Here is a 26074-nt window from a genome sequence, read left to right on the forward strand (position 1 = left end):
GGACCCAGCCATTGGAACCACCCTCAGCATTCAAGAAACAAAAGATGAGGCAACCCACCATTGTGCCAAGGCTGTACATCAGTAAGAACACCTGGAGCCCTCTGGAACAGGACTGACCTTGCCTGGACAGGCCCTCCCCATAGGAGATCATAGGTAGTCTACCCTATAAAAAGGGGTGGTGAAGACTGACTCCTTGGGATGCCTTCTCCATCTGGACCAGCACCACACCACCTATCTACCTGGAGGCCTTGCTGGTGACCCCCTCTGGACAACACCTGTTGGACAAAGACCACTTTCCAGCCTGGATAGGTAGCTATCACCCCCACTCTCTCTTCAACCAAGGGCTTGGACTCTATTTTTCTTCCCTATCTGGACTCCAACCCTTCTACTGAGTCTCTTTCTTTTGCTGCCATTGTGAGTGCTTGTGTATGTGTAGGGGGGAACCAATAACTTCATGGGGCTGTGTAGCGTGTTGTCTGTTTAATAAATCTGTTATTCTGAAACCCTGAGTTGGGTTTTTGTCTGTTTCCTGACTGTTTCCTCCTTGCCACCACTTATCTGCCCCCTGATCTCACAGCTGTCTGCCTCTGTTTCCAGCCCCAAGCTCCCAGCTGCCATGCTCGGATTTCCCTGCCCATATTGGAGCACCAGAAAACTGAGATTTGCTTTAGTGTCACCCTGCTGGTCCTGCCCTGAACCTTTCTGTCAGTACATTTGCATCTTCTGGTGAACTGCTTGTTTTGGTTTCTTAGAACAGGATGTGGTAAAACCGGCAGAGCTACACCCATCCGAAGCATCGGATTTCTGTTCAGTTTGTTTCTCAGAAATGAGAGGGCTCTTTCACTTTCATGGAGGCTCTACTTAGGTGCTGAGCTTGAGAGTCATCATGTTGTTTGCCCTGGGCTTAAATCACAGAAAATGAGGGCTGGAAAGGACCTCGGGAGGTCACATCTAGTCCACCCTCCTGCTGCCCCACTGCCACCTCTCTGGGTAGCCTGTTTCAGTGTTTCACCACCCTCCTCGTGGGAAAGTTTTTCCTAATATCCAACCTAAACTTCCCTTGCTGCAACTGGAGCCCATTGCTCCTTGTTCTGTCATCTGCCACTATGGGGAACAGTCCAGCTCCATCCTCTTTGCCATCACCTTGCAGGTAGTAACCACCCTTTGTAACCACCCAGCAGCATCTCAGCATCCTCAGTGGTGTTCTCAGTGGTGGCAGATGTGTGTGGGGCAGCACTGTTACCACTGGTTGTTATTACTGCTTGTCCATGTGGCATAATAAGGTTCCTTGGGAGCTCCTTATAGTTCTTTCTACCTTCTGGACAGTTTTGCTGTCACCAAGGAGAAGAGCGATTATCCATGTGCCTCATCCTGGAGTTTCAGGTGTGCTTTTGGAGGGGCCCCAGAATGTAAGGCACCATGAAGACCAGAACCAAGACCACGCATTATCCTGCACCATCAAGGGGCAGTCAGGATACCTGGGTGTGATGAACCTTAGGGTCTTATACAGCTAAGGAGACAGCATGCTGCATGATGGGCCTCTTGCTTCTCAAGAGCTGACAGCATCCTGCTCAGGTGCCCAGCATGGCCCTCGTTCCATCAGGAGGAGATCAATGAGGCCAACTCATTGCTCTCAGGGATGGTACAATGCATCGGTGAAGGACCCAGCTTTACAGAATGACTTACCTAACTCTGGGGGTAGAACAGGTCACTCTGTCTGCAAACACCTCCTTGCTTCCCTCTGCTGAGCAGCATAATCGCTGTTTTGCTCAGGTTAACTTCAACCAGCTTTCTGTTCCTGAGCAAGCAGGGCAACAATGAGTGATAATGACCTTACTGCATGTGAGGAAGCATGGACAGAGCTGTGTGTCCTTTGCCAGTTCTTGGCATCAGAGGGCACAGGGTCTCACCAGTTTACCAAGTGGTTGTATATTCAACCAGTTGGAGAGAGTCTGGATCTCTGGGACACTCACTCTCTGTGAGAGCAACAGAGATTCACAGCACTAGGATGCAGGAGAGCATGCCTTCAGGAAACACTCAGACCACGTCAGTCAGAGGCCCTGACTCCTCCATCAGTGTCAGAATATCTCTCACTCTAACCTGCCTGCTGGGTGTTGATGGTAGCAGTGAGAGGTAGAGGCAAAATCTCTGGGCATGCTTAACTGTGGAAATGAACAGAGGCTCTGGTTCAAGTTCTCTCTCAGGGTCTTATTCATATTTGAGCTGGGGGAAAAAAGAAGTAACTCCCTGGCAGGGGCAGCTGCTGATCTGTTTTGCTTCTGAGCACCCAATTCTGGTCTCAGGACCACTGAGGCAAGTGTATTCACCTTTGCTACTAGCTTCAAATCCACCTGGTAGAGACACGGCTGTAGCTTTGGTTTTCACAGCTGTAGCACAGCAGGCTCATGGTGTTCATGGTCCCTAAAAGTCAGAGCAGAAAATTACGAGTCTGATTACATGCTGGGTGGAACATAACAGGAAACCTCAGATCTTGATAGCATTGTGAACTATGGGTGAAAAATGTGCCTGGAGGCAACTTCCTGAGCAGGTTGGTAAACCTCAGAAAAACAGTTGTCAGAAGGCTATGAGACTGTGGCCGTGGCCTGTCCCTGCAAGAGCTGATGCATTGTGAAAGTAGCCTGACTTCTCACTCTTTCTGGGATATTTCTCCAGTCTGGCTTCCTCCTGCACCACCCCGCGGATGCTGCTCTCACCAGCATCCCTAATGACCAGCTCTGAGCCAAACCTCGGGAGCATTACTTGATCATCATCTGATTTAACATCTCCCCTGCTGCCTAGAGTGCAGATTGTACCTAGTTCCTTGCAACTATGGCTTGGTCCTCATGGTTTTTCCTCTCTGTTTCTTCCTCCTCCTGCTCTCTCTTGCCCTATAGTGGTTCACTTGCCCTGGGCACTCTCATCCACTCCCATGGCTCCCCTTCTGCACGTATGTCAATGACTCACAGATCTGACCTTCCCCTATCATCTAATCCTGCATCCCTACTTCTGTGCAGGATTTCCCAGATACACTATCATAAGCTTCTTTTAGCCAATAAAGACAAGACCCTTTTAAGGCACTCATAATCTCCTCTCTTGACTGGCCAACTAGCACAATGTCTACTTTGTGGAACATCTGCTGTTCTTGAAATGTGGGTTTGGTTTGAAACAGGATCTATCTATCTATCTATCTATCTATCTATCTAACAAGGCATCATAGAACATGAGGGTTGAAGGGACCTCAGGAGGTCACATCCAGTCCAACCCCCTGCTCAAAGCAGGACCAGCCCCAACTACAGCATCCCAGCCAAGGCTTTGTCTGCCTGAGTCTTATACACCTCCAAGGATAGAGTCCGCAGTGGAGTGGAGGCCGTCTCTCTCATGGGTGACTGGTCCTGCCTTAGTCTGGGGGGGCACGTGCCCCCCCTGCGACCAGTCCTGCTGACCCGGGCGGGGAGTCCCTGTGCAGCCAATCTCACTGCCTGTTGAGGGGGGTCCCCTGTGGCTGATCCCACAATGGCTGATTGCTGTGGCCAATTGCTGCAGCTGCTTCTGGGAGTGGCTGTAGTGATTGGCTGGCACTTGGAGGGGGGCACCAGCTCTCCCACCTGCCCCACCCCCCGCCCATCTCATAAGTGGTGGGCACAGCTGGTCAGGGGGTGTAGCAGTGTTCTCAGGGGGTGCACGTGCACCCCTGTGCACCTGCTATGAATTGCCACTGACCTCTCTAGGTAACCTGTTCCAGTGCTCTACTACCCTCCTAAGGAGAAAGTTTTTCCTAATAGCTAAGTTCAACTTCCCTCGTTGCAGCTTGAGCCCATTGCTCCTTGTTCTGTCATCTGCCCCCACTGAGACCAGCCCAGCTCCATCCTTTTACCCTTCAGGGAGTTGAAGGCTGCTGTTCAATCCCTCTCAGCCTTCTTTTCTCCAGACAGAATAAACCCAGTTCCCTCAGCCTGTCCTCACAAATCATGTGCCCCAGAACCACCCTGCACCAATCTCCTCAACAGCTGGCAGGTGTCATGGCCTCAGCAGGGGCCACTGTCCCTGCAGCTTTCACCCTGCTGCGCCTTAACACACATGGTGTCACCCATGTCATGAGTTTTGCTTGTCCGCAGCTTGAGGTGCAGTTTTCCCCAAACCCCTGCACTTATCTCCTTGAAACTTGGCAGGTTTTGTGGCCTTAGCAGGGGCTACCACCCCTGCAGTTTTCAGCCAGCCGTGCCTTAACACACACAGGGTCATCTATGTCACGAGTTTTGCCTGTCAGCAGCTTGAGGGGCAGATCCCCCCAAACCCCTGCACCTCTCTTCTTGAAACGTTGCAGGCTTTATGGCCTCACCAGGAGCCACCATCCCTGCAGTTTTCACCCCGCTGTGTTGTAACACATAGATGTAACATGAGTTTTGCTTTCAAGAATTTGCAGTGCAGTTCCTCCTAAACATCTGCACTGATCTTCTTGAAGCTTGGCAGGCTTCATGCTCTTAATATAGGCTGCCACTCCTGCAAGTTTCATCCAAATCAGACAAAAAACAACAAAGTTATAGATATTTAATTGATTCCCCATTATAGCCTATGGCTGGATCTCCGACGCACCTACAAAGCTTTTCCGAAGTACTTCGGGAGCGCTGAACCACTTCAGAAAGCCTAACAATGGCAGTGCCATTGCAGCCTAACAATGCAGCACCTAACATCTGGACATGCTGATTTGGATGCCAAAGCATCCAAAGCTTCTCTGGATCCAAAGCACAGTCCAAAGCCTTGCACAGCTCTAGTTTTCATGCTTCTTCATCAACGGCAGAGAAACCGGGGTTCCCGGCTTCCAGATAGATCCAGGCGGGGCTTGGGACACCCCTGACTTGGAGTCAGCCAAGCCTTGTTGAACCTGAGATGTTTCATGTTACATGCTATGGCCTCAACAAATCAGCACTTTCTGAATGAACATTGCTGGAGCTGGCATGCAAGGCCTGCTTGGGGGAGTGAAGGGGGTTATGGGGTTCATGTGAGGTCTGGGCACTGTGGGGTGAGGGGTCCATTAAGTCTTACCCTAAACTTCAATCTTGAGGTCACTGCCTCTCCTCTCTGTTGTCCAAAACTGAGAGGCCTGGTACAGACCTCTGGAAGGTAACTGCCACAACCTCTGTTTCCAGAGGGACCCAAACATTTTAGGAGAAGAGGCTTTTCTGGCTTTCCAGTTCTCATCAGTCAATACGGATCTGTCCTTTGATGGCTTGAGCAACCCCCAAAATTCTCAGAATTGATCAGATGAAATAATGTTGTGTTTTGCTAGAGGTACACAAATGCCACAGAGGTGAGCACATGCCATCCCTTCAGGTAGGCAAGAAAGCTAGTCTATATAAGGTCTCTTACAGGTTTCTCCTCTGTATCAGTGCATGGGAGGGCACATGGCACATCTCCCATGGCACAGTCCAGAGGAAATGGCAGGACACTTCCTGTGCCTTCTGCCTGTTCATCTGCCTGGAATGGCTGCATTTTGGCAGCCCAATAGCCTGAGCTCACAGGACTAGGCTTCTCCAGCCAGGCCACATGGGATATGGGCAGGGTTGCTGTAGCAGGGAGCACTGCTCCTGCTGCCACTCTCCTATTTCTCTTCAGAGGTCAGAGCAGGCCAGGCTGGAAAAGGAATGTGTACCCCAACCAGACAGCACAGGCCAAGAGACCTGCATCCCAGGCTCACATGTACACACCATTCAGATGTGTGCTTAGTCAGTGGTGTCATGTGTTATGTGGGTTAGGGTGTGGGAAGTTGCTTTTGTGCCAGCCCACAAAGGCAGTGCCCAGAGCTGCTGCCCTAGCTATCCCTCCCCTCAGCTCTGCCGCCGATTCAGCCTTTCTGCTCTCAGTGCTGGGCACCCTTGCAGCTCAAAACCCAAATCCTTTGTCGTGATTAGATTTACTTTGCACTGGAAATTTTCGCTCTGCAGGTCTTCTCACTCTCACCTCTGAGATCCAGCTCACACCCACCACCCCCACTGCTGTACCTTTTGCTCCTTCAGGCACTTTTAGTGCCTTGATTATTACAGTTGCCTCTTTAGCTAGCCTCTTGTGCACTCCAGATCCACATACACATCTGTAACAGTGGCACCTCTTTGGGGTCCGTCTACTGGTGGCCCTGCCCACCTGTTATGGGCCAACCGCCTGCCTTCTCGTCTGCTATGCCTTGTTGTTAATTAATTAATAGATGTAATTAAGTGGCAGGCTGCCCATTTCCTGCCCCGATGCCAGGGCCGCTATCTGCGGCTCTGTTCCTTCTCTACACTGCAACCTAAGCCTTGCAGATGGACCTGACTTTGTTTGGTCTAGGCCTTATTATCATTTGGCTCCTGAGGAAAGGGAATGTATCTCTGCAATGTCACCATCAAACGTGTACTGAGGGCAGAGTGTCGTTATGTGGTCCATAATTTGATCAGGATTGCCACAGTCACACTTTGCACAACTCCGAATACACCACTTGTGCATCAAGTGACCACAGTGGCCATGCCCAGTTCGGATCTACTTGAGAGCCTTCCTCGTTTCCCTTTTCATTTAAATGCAGGAAATTCTCCCCTGGGAATACGCTGCAGCCCACATTGCGCTGGAGACCTTGCAGGCGCTGAAAGCAAGACTGGAAGGCAAGGAGACATTGCCCCTCTTGGTGCTGGGGAGGAAGGAGGGCACATCCTTCCTATTTCTCACCTTTGTTGCCTTCCCATGGGGAAAGCAGCTGGGTGCTGGCAGCCCTCTGGACCAGGAAGGGGCAGAGGTGGGGTTCCCTGTTTCAGGCCATTTGTGGTACTGTGGGAATGGCAGCACAGTGTCTAGACTAATCGCCACACACATGTCAGCTCCCCCAGTCCCCATGGAAAGGAGCCTGAGTGCAGACTAGGCTGGGCTCCGACTGGGTGCGGGAGTCTGCATCGGTGACGTCCAGCTCCGGACAGGGTCTTCTGTCCTGCCTCCGCCTCTGCTCCCAGCCCCAATGGGCAGAGGGTGGAAGAAGAGCCATTACTATCCTGTTCTGTAGGGCGTGGACACCCCAACCCTTGCACCGATCTCCTGGGAACAGGGGCTGGCCGAGGCCCACGCACCCAACCTCACAGTCCCCAAATGAAGGTGTTTTGAGGATGGTCTGGGGACAGCTGGCAGTGGTGGGTGACTTGCTGCGGAGACTGGGTGGCAGCTGCTCTTGCCCACGGTCGTGTTTGGCAGGGGTTGGTTTGTCCCGGGAAGAACAGCCCGGCACCAGAACAACCCTCTTTATGACGTCAAACAGGGGCTTGACTGAATGCCGACCAGCAGGCAGCAATGAATGATGCACAGCGTGGAGCAGACCCACCTCCCGGCAGGAGCGCACACATACGTGGCACTCAGCACGTAACATGTGTTGTGCTATAAGCCAGTGGTTCTCAACCTTTTCAGACTGAAGGCATGCCTGGATAGACTTGGAAAAGGTCAGCTCTTCGTTTTCAGTCTTTTTTGGACTACAGAAAAAGAATAGAGCTGTTTTTCTGTTGCAAAGATCTCAGGAAGACCTCTACAATCAACACCTGCACATCCAATACACATGCATAGATTACTAATTCATATACCACACACACAATGATATCTATATATGTATATATATGTATATTCACTAATTCACACACATACCACCCACCTACACATACAGGTGAATTCCTAAGTTGGGTGTTGTGATATGTATGTATGTATGTGCTTGGTGTACTTGGGGTACCTGGGGAAAGGTTAAGGTAAGAAAGTAGAAGTGTAGGGAGTGAAAGTCACTGGGACTGGGATTAGAACTGGTAGACTAGAGGGGCCTGGGCCGAAGAACTGAGGCTGGGGGTAACTTTAAGTTAATAGATTTTATTTGATTAAAAGACAACACCCAAAGCCTGCAGAACAGGGGAGGGATGCCAGCACAGAAGCTGGGTCTGGAGCCAGAGCTATGGGGGAGATGAAAAGGTAAGTGGGGAGAGGGGAAAATGGGACTAAGGGAAAGTGTGGGTGTTAAAGAGATGCTCTGGGTGTGGGGAGCCAGAGGATGGCTTTTGGGCAGCTAGAAAAGTTGCAGGGAGTGGCAGTAGGTGCTGGGAGCTGGACAAAGGCTCCAGCTGCTGGAGAAAACTGCAGGAGAGCCACGAGGACCTGGAAAGCTGTGGTGGGGAGGACTACAGAAGGTGGGAGGGAAGTCTGGAAAGAGAGAGACGGAGAGCAGAAAATCACAGGAAAAGTGGCAGGACAGACAGAAAGGTGGCAGGGCAGTGGGAAAGCAGAGAAAGGCAGCAGAAAGTTACAGAGAGAAGGCAATAGATGGCACGGGAGGCTGAAAGGCATCAGGGACAGCAGGAAAGCAAGGAGAGGCTGAGAGGTGGCAGAAAAGGGGAGACAGAATTGGGAGGAGATCGGGAAACTAGTGGGGGGGGCGGAGCTGGGAGAGAGAGAGAACCAGGCTGGAATTTAAGATAAGGAAGGGATGGGGATTCAGTAAAACATCACCCAACTCAGGGTTGCAAATGACAGTGGTTTTATTGAACAGGGGAGATGGTGACACAATGTTTTATTGGTTCCCTTGCACCCACCCACCCACAATGGCAGCAGGGGTTAGAGAGTCTTGGTGCAGTGGCAGAAGTCCACTGAAGTGTGGGAGGAGGGAGAGAGAGAGAGAGAGAGAGAGAGAGAGAGAGAGAGAGAGAGAGAGAGAGAGAGAGAGAGAGAGAGAGTCCAAATTGTAGAAGGAGGTATGCAGGTAATATCTACCTATCCCAAGCTGGAAGTTGATCCTTGATGGCCAGTCGGGGTCTCCTTCAGCTCGGTGTTGTCCAGAGGGTGTCTCAGGCAGGGCGTCTCGGGTGGATAGATGACATGAAGCTGGTCTGGTTCGAATGGAAATGGTGTTCCCACTGAGTCTGTCTTCACTGCTCCTTTTTATAGGGGCAGACCGTGTGTGACCCTAGTGACAGGAGGCATGCCCAGGCAAGGGTCAGCCCCTGGCGTACTGAGCATGTGTCCTCCATGCAGGGATGTGCAGTTTCGGGTGTCTGTAATGGTGGGGACAAGGGGCGAGTTGCTGGTTCTGCAGGGTCTTTGTCTTTCAAATGCTGATCTTGTCTCTGTTCCTTGGTGAGGTCCGTGGTTCCTGGATGAATCAATGTGAGGTGATGGCCCAGTCATTACAGGCCGTTCAGTAGAGACCTGCTACCATTGTATTTCAATCATTCCCAATCAGTCTCATTCATCCGGGAACCAATTTACATGGGAGGGGTACAATGAATCATATTGTTGCAACATGGGATGCCCAGGCAAAGGACACAAGATGGAGGCTTGACATCTAAAATGGAAACTTGACATGACTTTAGTTCATTTACAAACACAGGCCTGATCCATACAATATCCATATGAAACAATAAAAATCAATACGAAAATGATAATAATACAATATACAACAGTAAAAATCAATACAAACCTAATAATTATCCAATATAAAACAGTGGATATCCAAAACCAAAAACTTGCTACCAAAAAAGAAAAAAAGAAAGAAAAAATGTTAAAGCTTATCCTAAGTCTGAGCTTGCTTATTCTTGTCTATAGGGAATAGAGAGGGAGAGAAAGAAAAGTCAGAACTAGTTGGGGAAGGGAAGGGAATGCTGCACTAAGGAGTGAAACCCTTGTCCTTGAAACGAGAAAGGCTTTGTCAGCACGGCGATCCAGAGGTATGACATGAGGCAGCCAGTCACAGTCCTGCTAGCTTTAATCTCTCTCTCTCCTGCGAGCTGTGCAGAGAGGATACAGCTGCACAGACCTGTCTGTCCTGGAGGAGTTTTTGAAGGGACAGCTAATTCCTGTTATCATCCTACTTCTGGTGTCCTGGGAGTATTTGCATACAGGAATTCACATTTGCTCCAGGCTCACACCTTCAGAAATATCATTCATCGTTGTGCCCTCTTGCCATAACGCAGGTTGCCTTAGATTTGAGAACTGCCATCCTGTCCCCGACAGACGTTATTCCCTAGGACACTCTCTTGGTCAATGTCTCTCTCTGAATAAGCTGCCAAATGAAACGGTATCACGTTTGCAGTTTAATGAGTCTCTTCTTCCCTCTGACTGTGTCTGGCTGATGTGGCAGGTACAACGTCACTCACCTTTCAAGCACAGTTTAATGTTTCCATTCTGGACCATCTCAGCTGTAACATCTCTTACCCTACCGCAGCACAGAAGATATCAAAATCCACTGCTTACGGTGGAAAATCTGCAATCTAAAGAAAAAAAGAAGCCAGACTACACAGCAACATCTTCTTAAGCCTGTGCCTTGCTGTGCCTACCTGCCTCTGTGCAGATGCCTGAGGAGGAGTGTCTTGCATTTAAAGGCTTGTCTACCTAGTGGATCCAATAAAAGAGATCAGCCTAAGAGCTCCTTGCCTCTTGCATAATTTGTGCACCATCACAGCTAGAGCATCACTCCACTATTTTTGGTAATTCAGTGTTAACAATTAAACTAGTTAGTAAGACTGAGTGTTCTCGCACATTAAAAGTCTGGCCTATCCTGCTGGGTTCGGGCATACATGCACTACCCCGCTGCCATCGTGAAGGTGGGGAGAGGAAGCAATGCAGTCTTGGTGGTGTGTCAGGGAAAGGCTTTTCACAACAGGCTGTGCAGGAAGCAAATCAAGGGAGCAGTGAAATGAGAAATTATGACATTTTTAGGGTCTTTTCAGCCACCACCTCTTTCTGGCAGTTTTTTGCGTGAAGGAGCTCACTGTTTTTCAGTGAGTTTGTCAGGCATGCCTCCTTCTGAAATCGACTCATCTATGAGGGGCTTGCCCTTATGCTTCTTGACCACCTTATCAACCAGCTGCATCAGCTCCTCCACCTGGTTCTCCCACTCTCCTCCAGTCTCTTTGTTGTTGAAAGCGCAGTACCGTTTCCCACACCTTTTGATCAGCTTCTGGAGACCTTTGTTTTTAGACTTTGTCACATACTCCTCCAGGGAGCCGTCGCCCAAGTCTTCTTTCCGAGTGAATAAGACAATCATGAACTTTTTGGCTTTACGACCAAAAATCTGCTTTACTGCCTTCACTGCTGCCTCATCTTCTTTAGTGTAACGGCCCAGCTGGGTCACCAGCACCAGAGCGTGGGGGCCCGGTGCACAGAGCTGGCAGCAGTTTTCGATCTCTGGGAAAGCATCCAACTTACTGATTTCTGGATCGAAGATGTTGGCAGTGTCAATAAGTTCAAACTCGTGTCCTTTCCATTTCCGACTCTCCTTCCTGCATTCCACAGTGACGGGCTGTGGGCTCAGTTTGGACTCAAACTTTTTGTCCCCGAGGAGGGTGTTTCCTGTGGCACTTTTCCCAACTCCGGTTTTACCAACCAGGACAATTCTCCATGTTGAATCCTCTGGCTCTTGGCTTTCACCCTCCTGTGCTGTTGGGAACAAGGGGGCAGAGTCAGAAAAGCAGCACACACAGGAAAAGGAGCAGTAGAGAACTGCAAGATTTGTTCATAATTATACTCACTGTGTTCAATTTGCATGGAAAGACTTGTGGTGCGTTTGTTAATTAATGCATCACCGTATTGTGACATTGAATGTTACCCTGGCCTCAATGATTGCTCACTCATAAAAACTATTGGAGTTGGTGGTCTCCAAGAAGGGCCCACACAGACAGGGCAGCAGAGGGGAGCTGGGTCTGTGGCCCAGTGATGGAGCTGTGCTGCGTGGATGCCAAGACCGGAGTGGCAGCAGCACTTTCCAGCAGGGTGGAGGTGAGTTTGCCGTGTTTGCCCAGTGCTTGCTATAAGCAGGATTAACCTATGCAATGTGCATCCACGCGGTCATACTTTAGGGAAGCCTGAGCTGAGCAGAAAAGGGAAGGGGAGGTCTCCAAAGAGTTGCAAGCATCATTGTCTTACCCTGGTTGGATTTCTTGGATCCTTTATTCTTTTCTTTCTTGTCCATGTGGACCTGAAACATTCGCAATGCAGAGAGTTACTTACAAATATGAACGTACAGGTGCAGAGTATGGAAAGCAGTCTCAGCAAAACTCAGATTGCCAACCCCAAGTTTCTTTGGATCAAATCTTCTCCAGCCTCCTGCTCAAGGAAGGACCCTCCCTGACTAGACCACCCCAGCCAAGTGTCTGTCCAACCGGCTCTTGCAAATCTCCATGGTTGGAGGCCTCACAGTTTCTCTCAGTGCCTATTCCAGTCCTGGACCACCCTCTGAGTCAGAAAGTTCCTCCTCAACTCCAGCCTCAGTTTCCCCTGCTGCAGCTTGAGGCCACTGCTCCTAGTCCTGTTCCCTACAGCCACAGAGAAAAGCCCATCTGCATCCTGTCTGTAAAATGCCCTTCAGGGGTTGGCAGACTACTATCAAATCCCCTCTCAGTCTTCCCTCCTCCAGACTAAACAAGCCTAACACTTTCAGCCTTTTCCAATAAGTCTGCCTCCCAGACCCCGTGTCACTTCTGTTGCTCTGCACTGAACTCTTTCTGATCTGTCCACATCCTTGGTGAAGTGCGGGGCCAAAAGCCAGACACTGCGCTCCAGGAGAGACCTCACCAGTGCTGCACAGAGTGGAAGAAGAATCCCTTCCCTCGATTTGCAAGTCACGCTCCTGTTAACACAACCCAGGATGCTGCTGGCTTTATTTTTTTTTTGCCACAAGAGCACATTGTTGGCTCACGTTCAGCCTATGGGCTGCAGTAACCATCAGGTCCTTCTCTGCAGTCCTGCAGCCCGCCAGTCATTCCCCAGTCTCTATTTGGTCCTGTGGTTATTCCATCCCAAGTGCAGGGCTTTGCACTTGTCCTTGCTGAATCTCATCTCATTGATTGCAGACCATTTCTCCAGCCTATCCAGGTCATCCTGCATCCTCGCCCTGCCTTTCGGACTGTCTGCACCTCCATGCAACTCGGTGGGAAGCCCTATTCCCGCTTGTAAATATAAATCTTCTCTCTGTCAGTTTGTGGCTGTTGTTTCTGGTAAGTCCAAGGGGTGCTGTGGTGAACAGAGCATCTCCTATTTCTTGCTGTCCCCCACCCGATGTATTTATAGACAGGCACTAGATCACCTCTCAGCCTTCTCTTCTGGAGGCTGAAGAGATCAGGTCCCTCAATCTCTCCTCATAGGACCTTACCTGCAGTCCCCTAACCACATGAGTGGTCTCCTCTGGACACTCTCCAAGCTGTCCACATCCCTCTTGAAGTGCAGAACCCAAAACTGGATGCAGTACTCCAATTGCAGCCTGACCAATGTTGTATAGAGGGGAAGGATCGCCTCCCTAGACCTGTTTGTGATGCACCCACTGATGCATGATAATGTGTGGTTAGCTTTACTGATCCCTTCATCACATTGATGTCTCCTGTTCATCCTGGAGTTGACTATGACTCCGAGATCCCTTTCTGCTGCTGTGCTGCTTCAGAAGTCACCTCCCAGTCTGTGTGTGTTGGTGATTCCTTCTCCCCCAGTGCAGCACTTTGCACTTAGCTTTGTTACACTGCATCCTATTCTGTTCTGCCCACTTTTCCAACCTGTCCAAATCCATCTGAATCTGTTCCCTGCCCACTAGTGTGTTTATTTTGCCTTATACTTTGGTATCATCTTCAAATTTGGACAGAGTGCTTTCCACACCCCCTCCAAGTCACTGATGAAGATATTGAACAGCACCTGTCCAAGGACCAAACCTTGCAGCACCCCACTGCCCACATCCTTCCAGGTCGATACTGACCCGTCCCCCACCACTGTCTGGGTGTGAACCCTAAGCCAATTCACCACCCACTTGACCATGTAATCATCTACATCACAGCCATTTAGCTCATTTATGAGACTAGGATAAGACACCGTATCAAAGGCTTTTTTAAAACCCAAATAAATGACACCTACCTCAACTCTTGCATCTAAGCATTTTATGACCTGGTTGTGAAAAGAAACAAAGTTTGTCAGGCAGGATCTACCTGCTATGACTCCGTGCTGGTTGCCTTTCAGCATTATTTTTCCTGCTGGACTTCCACAAAAGTGATCCTTGATAAATTTTTCAAAGGTTTTCCCAGGGGTAGAGGTGAGACAAACCAGCCTGTAGTTACCCGGATCCTTCTTTCTCCCCTTCTCAAAAATAGGGACCACATTGGCCCTTAACAAGTCCTCTGGGACCTGTCCTGAGTGCCAAGTAAAGCAAGAACACTGGGTAATGCAAGAGGAAGAGCTAATGTGCAGGGAGCTAACTGTATTAAGGACATTGCAAATTCTTCAGTCACAATTAAATGGCAGTGGATCAGTGCAATTGCTGCATGCCCCGATCCGCCCCTTTGGAACAGCAAAGTAGGTTGTTGCCTTTCTGAACAAGTCAATCTCTAATGGGTCCATGATGTGTGTCTTAAAACAGGAAAGTGCCCTTTCCTGTAGCCACTTTTGGAAAATCGACCCATGAATAGCAGCTCTCTGAATCACTTGGGGGATAAGTTGGGGTCGTCTGATGGTTTTTATAAACCTCCAGCTTTTGCCTGATCAGAAAGTTACTCCTTTTTGTGGAAGCAGGTTTAGACATGCTGGAAATGATTTGGGTTTTCAAAAATTTTTCTGACTTGTATTTTCTCTGAGTGGGTCAAATCATCAAAACTCAGGCTGTGAAACCCCTCAGGCTCCCAGCACTGTTTAACACTGATGGAGCAACTCCCCTGCGCAACACGACCAAGGACAACTGTTCCTTTCATGCACGTAAGAGATAATAAGTCAAAAGCAAGTACTGTACTTGCAAGTATACATACAGGCAACAGTACACACACATGCAGACACAACTGCTACCTTTGGGCTGCTGTCTCGCCTCACAGAACAAGTGACTTTGTCTTTTGAGCTGTCTTCAGTCCATTTTCATCCCACTGTCCACGCTGACAGCTGCTCCTACATCCTAATGGGTGGGATTGTGTCCCGTGTCCTCCAGCTCTCAGTTTGCAAGTCATTCAGTGTCAGCAAAAACATGCCAGCACTGAGAGTGAAACCGAGCCAAGAAAGGCAACGATTCTAGTTTCCTTGGGTGTCTGGCTGTGGGAGGGGCTATTGGGTTTCAAATAGGCTACAGCACATAAAGCAAAAAGGCCTTGCAAAACCTCTGTACTGATCAATACCTCACGCCCAGGAGCCTCTTCAAAGGGACTTGCAGTGAGCTCAGGGACTCTGGCCCTAAAGTTGGGATAACTCGGCAGAGCTGAGAGCGCTTGTGTCAAGCATGTGAGGAAAGGGCGTTCTCATTCATAGATTCCTAGATGTTAGGGTCGGAAGGGACCTCAATAGATCATCGAGTCCGACCCCCTGCATGGGCAGGAAAGAGTGGACCCCAGCTAGATGCCTATCTAACCTCCTCTTGAAGACCCCCAGGGTAGGGGAGAGCACCACCTCCCTTGGGAGCCCGTTCCAGACCTTGGCCACTCGAACCGTGAAGAAGTTCTTCCTAATGTCCAGTCTAAATCTGCTCTCTGCTAGCTTGTGGCCATTATTTCTTGTAACCCCCGGGGGCGCCTTGGTGAATAAATACTCACCAAATCGTACTGTGCTCACTAGTGAGTCACATGGAGAATTAACACTACGAATGAACGCAGTTCCTCACCTGGGGGCTCCCTTCGCCTTTTTCTTACATCACAGGCTCTCCACACGGAGCCAGTCCAGGTGCAAGATGACCTTCCCACCTTCTGCTCCCAAGCATTTCCCCCCTCACAGCAAGACTGGAGGTGTGGGGTGGTCAACTCTTGTGATCTGAATGCCATTCTGGGAGGTGATTTTCTTCTTCTTGCCTTTAGGTGCCAATTGACCATTTTTATTATGAGTGGTTGCCATCTGCTGTTATTGCCAGCAAGCTGGCAGCCATCTCCCTCCATGATGCATGGTGATGAGGTTGCCCTTAGTAAAGGTGGCTGTCACCTTGCATTATTTCTAGTGAGTTGAAAACTGGGCCTACAGTAAAACGGTGGCTGCCCTATGGGTGAGGGGTGTGGGCAGGACAGGGGCTGTGAGGATAGTGGAGATGTTGTGACAAGTGGGGTGTTTGGATGCAAACCTGCGGAGGCAGGTATTACAGGTGGTGGGTCAACTCACTACTCTGTATTTGTAGCGTGGCTGTCACAGTCATAGAGAAGTGGGGCTGGAAGGGATCTTCAGAGGTTACGTCCAGTGCAACACCCTGCCTGAGGCAGGACCATGCAACCATCATCTCAGCTCGACGTAAGACTACCCTCAACCCTGACACAACACAGACCTAACACCCAACACAGACCTACATGCACAGGTAAAGCAGGAGAACCACAGCAGGCAATGTCCTGCTTCTCTGAAATGTTGTGCTGGCTTTCCATTCCTCCCTTGAACACTAGAGGTCAAAGCTCTACCATTTCCCTTTCACGCCTGCCCTTGTGTCTGTGAGCTCTGGATCTGCACAAACGCACATTCACAACAGTGGCTGATTGTTTCATTTTCTGGGAGAGAAGGGGATTTTTGAACCATTGGTCTCCTCTTTACTTCCAGATCAGAGCTTGAACTCTTGTCTTCGGGACCCTCGCCTTCAACGGAAGAGAATCTGAAACTGTTTTACAAATAGAAGTATTCGGCTGAGGTCCCGGCCACCGTAAAGAAGCAGCAGCCTGAAAAAATGACGTAGAAGGCAGAGGGCTTTGTAAGACAAACACAAGGTATGTTTTCTACACGATGTGTGTGTATGCGTGTGGGTATGTGTGTGTATGTGTGTGTGTGTGTGCGTGTGGGTGTGTAGCTTGGCTAAATGTGAGAAAACGTGTCTGAGGAGCCGTGCAAGAATGTGCCAGCTAATTGCAGAAGGAAATGAGAGTGAGGAAACTGAATCTGTCTCATAATTTGGCATGTATATGTAAAAACTATTTGACTTTCAGTCTAAAGAGGGGCTGAAACATCCAAGAGACAAGAGTAAGGGCTTTAGTAAAGATCTATTTCCGTTGTTGAAATAAGGTCAGGCTGTTTTGTACAACTCTTAGCAACTTGAGTTCCTTTTGCAGCATCCAGTGCTGACCATATGTCTTGTGGTGAGAAGAGTTTTAGCTAAAGCAAGACGGGGAATGGAGAGAACTGCAATACAAAATTAAGAATGTCTTATAATAAGTCATTGCCTACTGCACATGTGTATCGGGGCCTAGACAAAGTTGTACTGTATCAGCATGCATTGTCTTTCCGGTGTATAGTACATTTACAGGATCTTTCACACACACACACACACACACACACACACACACACAAAAATTCAACGTTTTTTTCTCTTTAACCAGTCTCAAACCCATTGAAAACTAGATTTCTATCAGTGGCTCATTGTATGACTAGTTGGGGGAACTGACTGTATTGTTAAAGTGTTTCTTAGGCCATCTGCTCTCATGCTAGGTTCTGTTTATTTCATAGAATCACAGAATCATAGAAAATGAGGGGGGAAGGGACCTCAAGGGGTCACATCTAGTCCACCCCCTGCTCCAAGCAGGCCCAGCCCCAACTACATCATCCCAGACAAGGCTTTGTCTACCTGGGTCTTCAAAACCTCCAAGGATGGAGAGTCCACCACCTCTCTGGGTAACCTGTCCCAGTGCTTCACCACCCTCCTAATGAGGAAGTGTTTCCTAATATCCAACCTCAGCTTCCCTTGCTGCAACTTGAGCCCATTGCTCCTTGTCCTGTCATCTTCCACCAGTGGAAGGCTGCTATTAAATTACCTATTTCTTTCAAAATGGCTGCCATCTTCCCATGATTCCAGTGGATGTCTACCAAGGATAGCCTGTCCAGTTCAGTTAGGAGACCCAGCTGGAAAAGGAGGCAGTGAATATAAAGCCAGTGAATGGCTCAGATGAGGAAGTGCCTGTAAGTGGGAGATGGGCTCCTTGAGTAGGGCCAGAAGCAGGGAAGTGAACAAACTTCCTGAAATTGCAGCTACCAGCAGAAAATGTTTCTTGTTTTGATGCTTAGCCTGAGTTTCTTTGTTTGAGGAATAGAACTGTTCCCAGAGGTCAGTCCGTCTAGGTGAAGCCTTTGAGGGGATGTGATGCTATGCCATTGAGTGATGTGCTTAATAAGTTGTGGGGCACTGAATCTGGTCCGATATGACTGAGGCCAGAGACCATTCTTAATTAAACTGTCCCCTTTCAAAACAACCATTGCATCCCATAGGTCTACTTTAACCTGGAGGAAGATGGTTACTTCCTGGGCTCCCAAGTGGGGAGAGGAGCACTGCAATGATAAAGTGAAGGGAGCAGGGACCCTCCCTGCTACAGGGAGTCAGTGCTCTTGTTCCCTTTGGAGAGACTGGAGAGTGCCCATCAGGCTGGATTGCACCATGCGTGACCCCAAACCCCGCTGAGAACAATAGGAAGTAGCAGCTATTGTCCAAAAGGCACTTTCTGTGTGGCGTTGAAGTGGAAGGCTTCAGCCTCTTCTGACAGAAGGCCTTTCCTTTCATAAATAATAATTTGCACATGTAGGTGGGGGGGGACTGTTAGTCCTTAAGAAAACGTTCTTCAAGTTCATGCTACTGCAGCGGTGTTGAACTGTGCAGGAGCTCTGCAGTGTGCCTGTTTAACAACCTTAGGGACCTCAGACCCACGAGCCTGAGCATCATAACCTTGACTTAAATTCCTAGTGTTCTTCCAGGGAAATGGTGCAATATGGGGAAGCATAGCCCACACTTTTGAGATCTAATGAAGCTGCTGAATCATGGCTTTTGGCACAGGACCCAATATTGCCTGAACTATGGAGCATGACTCCTCCCCCACCCCCCCCAATTCTTTTATATTTTTCCAAAAATGAGGTGTTTTAGGTAACATTAATATATTCTGTGGCCTTGAAATAGCCTTTATTCCCAGCCCCCAGCCACAAAAATGCATGCTTTTCATTAGGAAGGGCAGACAAGACTGGATGAGAGGCAGAAAACAGACTGTTGGGTGCTTTACCTCAGCCACATGGTGAATCCCAGCTGTACCTTGAAAGCTACAGATTTCCTAGCATGGAATTGCTGAGTCCTCTGGCATTAAGTGATCAGCTTCTCAGAGCTTTTGTTTCAGGCTCTCAGCCGATACAGGCAGGGGACACTACATGCATCTACTTATAAGCTTCCCTTCACAATTATAAGGTTGACACTACATCCATTTACTTATAAGCTTCCCTTCACAATTATAAGGTTGAGACATGGTGACTGTAAAATGGATAGGGAGACTTTCTATGGCAAGGGAGAAACTTCTATGGTCAAGTCTACTACTGTAACTTCTGAAGTGAGTGTGTGTGCATGAGGGGACAGGGGTGGAGGGCTGGTTGTAATGTTCCTGTTCTATGCACTGGTGATAATATTTGTGCATCCAAATTGCATTCACCATTTTTCTCTTTGAGATTGCCAGATTGAGTCAGAAAACTTCTAGTTTACCTTGTTATACTCACAGTACTTTCATTACTGGCAGCTACAAAGTCCAGACTTGCATTAGGGTGCAGACTTGCAAAGTCCAGACATTGCAGAGCCTGAAGAAGGCATACTCACCATTGCTTCATCTCTTTTTATATGATATATAGCCTCAACTCTGACAATTAGACTGACTTGTCAGAACAGCATTTAAAGTCAGCAATTTCTGGAACTGGGCTACAGATTAATTTTTTGCTATAAGAATTCCTCATTTATGAACACAGATGTTGCTACATGCTCCATAGCTTCAAAGGGAATAAAGAGGGTCTTCTGTGTTTCCAGGTTTGGAAATAACATTGGCTTCATCCCAAATATTTCAGCTGAAGATGGCAAATCAGAGGAGAGGTGAAGAAACCGGCCATGGTGAGAAAAAGAAATAAGGGAAAAATTTTGGTTGGCCTTCTAAGATCAGCTTACAGCCTATTTTTAAATATCTGTGACAATAGATTTAAAATTGTTTGATTATCATAGACTCATAGGAAATTTGGGTTGGAAGAGATCCTAGGAGGTAATCTAATCCAGGTCACATCTAGTCCAACCCCCTGCTCAGAGCAGGACCATCCCCAACTAGATCATCCTGGCAAAGGCTTTATCTAACTGGGTCTTTAAAAACTCCTTGTTAATTGTTAGTGCTCATGAATACTGAGAGGTTGTCCAGCCAGTTACAGCTTGACTTCATCAATGCTATTTAGTTTACTATTTATAGTCTTTTTGTTCAAAAGTGATAAATAAATACAAGGTATAAAAATAAATGTTTTACAGCAGCAACTCCATAGCGAAGATGGTTTTCACAGATGTTGGCCATATCCTCCAGATATCCACAGATGTTGGTTTTTACATACCTCCCTTCTAGTCTGTGCTTGAAGCATGTGATATATCTGAAAGAATTATAATGGGGAGAGGAAGATTTTTGATGAAAATTCTGTACCTCCAAGATTCAAAGATAAACCAAACTGTTAATTAAAACATAGCCTTCCTTGGAATCCAGACTGGTCACTCATAATTCACAGCACAGAATAGAGAGAAAAGTCCCTGGCCCTCAAATGTTCACTGCCATGTTCAACTTTCCTCCCTCTTGGACTCACTGGGATGCCTTGTGCTTGTAGTTGAGTACTTGCGTGAGGTTGTGGCTGGGATCCAGGCATAAACCTCCTGGCACAACATGTTTAGACTCGGCAGCAGACACGAGCACACTTTAGTTCCTATTGGTACACTCATCCATTTGTTGGACAATCACAATATGGAAATGCAGTAAACTAAGATACACGAATCATTTGTTAAACATCATTCATAGATTGATAGATTGTAGTCGGAAGGGACCACAATGGACCATCGTGTCCAACCTCTGCCCCTAGCAGGAAAGAGGACAGAGGTCAGATGACCTCAGCCAGGCGCCTATCTAGCCTCTTCTTGAAGACCTCCAAGCTAGGTGATAGCACCACCTCTCTTGGAAACCCATTCCAGATCTTGGCCATCCTAATTGTAAAAATTTCTTCCTAATGTCTAACCTAAATCTACTCTCCTCTAGTTTGCACCCATTATTCCTAGTTATTCCCTGGGAAACATTCACCCAGTTTGAGTCCTACCTCTGTTTTCTTGCTATGAATCTCTAAATCTGTCAAACTTGTTCCCAGCTGATCCAGGAGAAGGTAACTGCCACACTGGAGCATCAGAGCTGAGAATCATCCTTGTGGGGAAAACTGGAGCAGGGAAAAGCGCCACTGGAAACACCATCCTTGGCAAGAGGGTGTTTAATTCCAGAGCCAGTCCAAAGTCAGTCACTGAGACTTGTGCCAAGGCAAGATGCACCTGGAAAGGGAAGGAGGTTGTGGTTATTGATACTCCTGCCTTTTATGATACAACAGACCCTGATAGAAATCCTTCAAAAGAGATCAGTCACTGCATCCAGCTCTCTTCCCCAGGCCCCCATGCTCTGGTGCTGGTACTACAGTTGGGCTACTACTCTGAAGAGGACAAGAAGTCAGTGGAGAAAGTACAGGAGATATTTGGAGAAGCAGCACTGAAGCACACAATTGTCTTATTCACCCGGAAAGAGGAATTGGCAGATGACCCCTTGAGTGAATACATAGGAGCCTTAGGTAAAGCTGATCTTCAGCATCTCATTCAAGAGTGTGGGAATCGATACTGTGCTTTCAACAACAAAGCAGCAGGAGAAGACCGGGATGCCCAGCTCAGTGAGCTTCTGGGCATGATAGAGAGACTGATGAAGGAGCATGGAGGGCAATGTTATAAGATTACAGAAGTAAAGGTATCAGGGGAGTCCTATAGAGAAGTGAAAGAGGGACCATACCATTTTGATGAAAACTGTGCAAACAGAGAAGAAGAATCAAGGACTGGGTCAGAAGAATTAAAGACAGAAAGGACAAAGTTGGACAAGATCAATGAAGTGCTAGAAGGGGAGCTGAAAGATCAAAAAAGCACAATGACAGAACCAGAGGAAAAAGAAAGAGATTGTGATGAAGCCATGAAGAGAGTCAATGAAGAAGCTGTGGCTGATGCTGGAAAAGTAAGCAATGTTATTTTCACTCATATCTGTTGATATAAGTCCAGGGCTCAAATTGTGCTGAATCTTTCTAGGGTGGCTCCTGTCAGGCTACAGACTCTCCTGACCCACTGAAGTCAGAAGTAATTGTAAGTCTCAAAGTTGCTGACATTTCCTTGACAATATGACAGAAAATTTAGCCCAGTGATTCTTAAATGGGGTGCAGCTGAATTCAGAAAAGTTATTAGGGGTGCCTTGAGTCTAAAAAGCATGAGAACCACTGTTTCGGCCAAGGCAAATGTTTTTTATGAGCGAGGAAAGAGCCTTAGACAGTTTACTGAACATCCCTCTTCTCAAGGGGCAGTTATTAAATACCAGCTTGGTTAACAACTTTACTACTTTTTGAGTGAACAGAGTGAAAGTGAGTTCTCATGCTGCCCTGGCTGGGGAATGTCTCCCTTACAGTTCTTGTGGGGAGGGGAGGGCATGCAAAGGATGGGGATTTTTCTCATGTGACACCATCTTTTCCTCCAGCGCCAACTCTTCCTTCAGGTAGTTAGAAACAGCTGTCTGTCCGTGACCAGCAAGCTGGGTTCAGTCGATCTCCTGGCAGAGGGGTGCTGGAAGGAATGAACTGAAGTAGAATCCAGTTGTGGCTGGTCGGTTATTTTCAAACTTCTCATTTGAGGCACATCCCTTCTCTCTGCCTCTGGCAGAACCCAGGGCCCTTTCTCTACCTTCCTGCCCGAGTGGAAAGGACTCAGCTGGGTCAGTGCAGGTAGAAGGGCTTGAGAGAGGAGGCAGGGACAGTGCAGGGAGCAGGCTAGAGTTTGGTAAGGACAAGAGAAGTGGAGGAGAGGGCTTGGGAGGCAGAACTTTCCTCTATGTGCCCCATGGCACAGCTCTGAACACTTCACATCCTCCTCTGTGATGGTTCTTATCTCAGGCCCATCACCAGGCTCCAGTTCACACCGCTTAAGATACTCACAAGCAAGGCTGTGTCCGTTTCAGTTTTACAAATGACAACAGGCAAGGGTGCAGGAACACCTGGTCCCTCCGTTGTGTACACGGCATCGGTATTGCTTGAGCAATGTTACGTTACTCAGAGCTTGGGCTCAGCTGTGCACACCTCATTAAGTGCTGTTAGACAGCTACTCAGGGCAAGGATCGAGTTGGTTTGTTGTGTCTCAAGAAGTGGGATACAATGAAAAGTGACTGATTTGCATCTCACCGGCATGCAGGCCAGTTTTGGTTCAACTCCCCGTTGAGAAATGATGCAGTCCCAAACCAAGGCAGTCAGCAGCAAAGCTCTCTGCTCTCTCCAAATCACCCCATTACTATCTCAGCTCAGAACTACTGGGATGTTTCCTCACCTAGATCTCAGCACAAGCTTTATTAAATTGACAGAGATGCCAGGAAGTTTGGTTTTTTTTCTTAATGGGCAGCAGTTTGGGAGATCTGGTATGTGCATGGAAAAGGAAAAGGTTTCATTTTCTGCTACAGTCATTTCAGTACTCACCAAGAAGTGTAAATACATTCAAGAGGGACCTGATAGGAGTGGAAGCAAATTTCTTCCCTGAGCTCCTTCTGAAATTCCATACATGCATTTAAAAAAAAAAGATTACAATATTATTTTTCTTCTTATTAATGCATGTTATTTATTATTATTACAGATATTTCAGCCATGTTTGCAGCCACAAAGAGATGCACCAACTCCCCCAGGTAAGAAAGCAACACTTGAGCCTCTGGTCTGGGGGAAAAGGCAGAAAAAGACTTCCAGGAAACATGACTCCAACACTCATCTCCCAGTATTTGGGGGAGGGGTCTGTTTTATTGCCCTGGTGATCTTTCTGCAGTTCAATTGCTCTGTTGAATTCCTGATGGCTTGTTCCTAACCAGTTAAAAGCTACATACCTCACTTTTTCCTGTTCAGAAAAGAGATCTGGGAGTCAGCACAGACAGTTTGCGAAAAACATCAGCTCCGTGCTCAGCAGCCATCAAAAAGCAAACACAATGTCATCGATTATTAAGAAGGGGATTGTAAACAATACTGAAAGTATTGTCATGTCCCTTTATAAATCCGTGGTGTGTCTGCGCCTTGCATACTGTGCCCAATTCTGTCACCAGACCTCAAAAATGATAGAGGAGATCTAGAGACGGTCTGGAGAAGGACAACAAGGGGGATGGAAAGGCTTTCCTTTGAGGAGAAACTAAAGAGGCCAGACCTGGTCAGTTTAGAAAAGAGACGCTTGAGAGGAGATATGAGCAGGGTTTACAAAACACCAAATGGTGAAGAGGAAGGCAATAGGGATTCATGTAGTATCTCTTACAACACAAGAACTAGGGGTCACGTCTACAAATGACAACTGCACAGTGGGTACCGCACATTTATTTAGTACCTGTATAAGCAAGTACTAAATAAATGTGCAGTAATCTGAGTTACTGTGCAGTAGCACCAGCAAACATCTTTTAAGTGCTGCAATTACCAATACTGTGCAGTAGCAGATTAGCGCTGTCCATGCTGTGACGCACCCAGTAAATGGCAGTTCTGATGTTCTTATATTATGCTCCAGAGGGAAGTTATTGTATTCTTTCCCTTCATGTAACATCACACAATTGAGGCAGGGAACACAACGCAGGAACAATGATGAGAGAAATATTGCAAAACAGTGACACTTTCTAGCACAACACAAACCCTAAGTTGTATTCAATTAATTTATTATCTGTGCAATGATGTTCTCAGTCTGTTAAACTCATTCCCAGCAGCCGAAGAGGAAGGCAGCCAGAACCCAAAGGAATCAGCATGGAGAATTGTCCTTGTTGGTAAAACTGGAGTTGGGAAAAGTGCCACGGGAAACACCATCCTTGGGGAGAAAAAATTTGAGTCGAAACTTGGGGCAAAATCAGTAACTTGGAAATGTGCCCAAGGAAGCATGCTGTGGAATGGGCGTGAAGTTGTGATTATTGACACTGCCAACATTTTTGACCCAAATACCCATGGGCCCGAAATTTCACGTGGATTTGGTTGTTGCTTCGCACTCTCCTATCCAGGCCCCCACGCTCTGGTGCTGGTGACCCAGCTGGGCCGTTACACAGAGCAAGACAAGGCAGCTATGGAGCGAGTAAAAGCAATCTTTGGCCGTGAGGCTCTGACGTTCACAATTGTTTTATTCACTCGGAAAGAAGACTTAGGGGATGGCTCCCTGGATGAATACGTGAAAAACACAGATAACCAAGAGCTCCGAACATTGATTAAAGCCTGCAAGAACCGATACTGTGCTTTCAACAACAAAGCAGCAGAAGCAGAGCGGGAAGCACAGGTCAAATTGTTGATGGAACTGATTGAGGAAATAGTGAAGGAGAATGGGGGCAAGTACTGCCCCAATAATCAGTCTGCCCTGGATACCATGTTGAATGAAGAGAATGGAGTGCAAATGAGAGACAGGAGAAAGTCTGAGGCAACTATTAGGCAACATGATGGATGGAAGTTGTTTAACAGGGCTGTGCAAGGCTTCAAATCCCACCTTGGATCCGGAGTCCCTTCAGATGCTTCGGCGTCCAAATCGGCACTTCCGGATTGAAGTGGGATTCCACCAATGGTGTCCGGAGCGGGTCGGGGGCATCCAAAGCACTTAAGATCCACTTCAGATGCTTCGGCCATTTTGAGGCAATTAGAAGAAGGAGGGGGAGCGGGGGAGGGATGGAAAGTGGGAGGAGGGGAGGGAGGGGCAGCGGGGTCGGGGGGGGGAAGACTGAGGTCTGTAGGTAGCCAGCGAGAAGGATTTCTCTCTGTCTACCTTTCCATGGCAGCATCTGTGGGGTGGGAATAAAAACAAAAAGCATGAAAGCCTCTGTTTCCAGCCCTTCTCTGCCTTTTGCAGCTCATTTCCTGTCAGCGACTGTGAGAGAGGAACACTGTGACTGAGACCTGCCTGCTCCTTTTTCACGTTATAAAGGAATGGTTAGGATTTAGCTTATCTTAGCTTAGCTATTCTATTCAATTATTAGTAGTATTACAATTAAATTTATTTCTTTGAATTAATTTTTGGAAACTTTGCAAAAAGACAGTTGTGTTTTCCCAGCTAGTGTAGCCTATCACTGTGCAGGGAGGGACAGATTGCTTGCACACATGCACACAC

At 47.9% G+C, this 26074-nt stretch overlaps 2 protein-coding genes across 4 annotated transcripts; one reads left to right on the forward strand and one right to left on the reverse strand.

Annotated features, from left to right (window-relative positions):
• Window positions 1-9533: 9533 nt before the first annotated feature.
• Window positions 9534-14962, reverse strand: LOC102386542 (GTPase IMAP family member 5-like). The gene is made up of 3 exons (XM_006034546.3): window positions 14794-14962; window positions 11905-11956; window positions 9534-11418 (listed from the first exon to the last, which is right to left on the reverse strand). Exons 2-3 carry the CDS (start codon window positions 11948-11950, stop codon window positions 10748-10750), a joined length of 717 nt encoding a protein of 238 aa, XP_006034608.1. The 5' UTR covers window positions 11951-11956; window positions 14794-14962; the 3' UTR covers window positions 9534-10747.
• Window positions 14963-16402: 1440 nt separating this feature from the next.
• On the forward strand, window positions 16403-25643 carry LOC102386789 (GTPase IMAP family member 8-like). Of its 3 annotated transcripts, XM_006034547.1 has the most exons (6): window positions 16403-16664; window positions 19715-19795; window positions 21067-21959; window positions 22031-22084; window positions 23609-23657; window positions 24702-25643. In XM_006034547.1, the coding sequence occupies exons 2-6, from the start codon at window positions 19759-19761 to the stop codon at window positions 25514-25516; spliced, it is 1848 nt and encodes a 615-aa protein (XP_006034609.1). In that variant the 5' UTR covers window positions 16403-16664; window positions 19715-19758; the 3' UTR covers window positions 25517-25643. The 3 variants fall into 3 exon arrangements, with proteins under 3 accessions (XP_006034609.1, XP_006034610.1, XP_006034611.1); XM_006034548.1 differs by lacking the exon at window positions 22031-22084 and having other exon boundaries at window positions 24699-25643; XM_006034549.1 differs by lacking the exon at window positions 22031-22084.
• Window positions 25644-26074: the final 431 nt, after the last annotated feature.

Source organism: Alligator sinensis, unplaced genomic scaffold, assembly GCF_000455745.1.
Source record: "Alligator sinensis unplaced genomic scaffold, ASM45574v1 scaffold524_1, whole genome shotgun sequence".
In the NCBI taxonomy this organism is placed as follows: domain Eukaryota; kingdom Metazoa; phylum Chordata; order Crocodylia; family Alligatoridae; genus Alligator; species Alligator sinensis.

Excerpts from the sequence above, each read along its gene's own strand:
- LOC102386542 (XM_006034546.3), bottom strand. The coding sequence starts at position 11,950 with ATGGACAAGAAAGAAAAGAATAAAGGATCCAAGAAATCCAACCAGG. Across the intron at positions 11,419-11,904 it reads ATCCAAGAAATCCAACCAGG|CACAGGAGGGTGAAAGCCAA; the intron begins GTAAGACAATGA and ends TGTTCCCAACAG.
- LOC102386789 (XM_006034547.1), top strand. The coding sequence starts at position 19,759 with ATGGCAAATCAGAGGAGAGGTGAAGAAACCGGCCATG. Across the intron at positions 21,960-22,030 it reads CTGTGGCTGATGCTGGAAAA|GGTGGCTCCTGTCAGGCTAC; the intron begins GTAAGCAATGTT and ends GAATCTTTCTAG. Across the intron at positions 22,085-23,608 it reads CACTGAAGTCAGAAGTAATT|ATATTTCAGCCATGTTTGCA; the intron begins GTAAGTCTCAAA and ends TTATTATTACAG.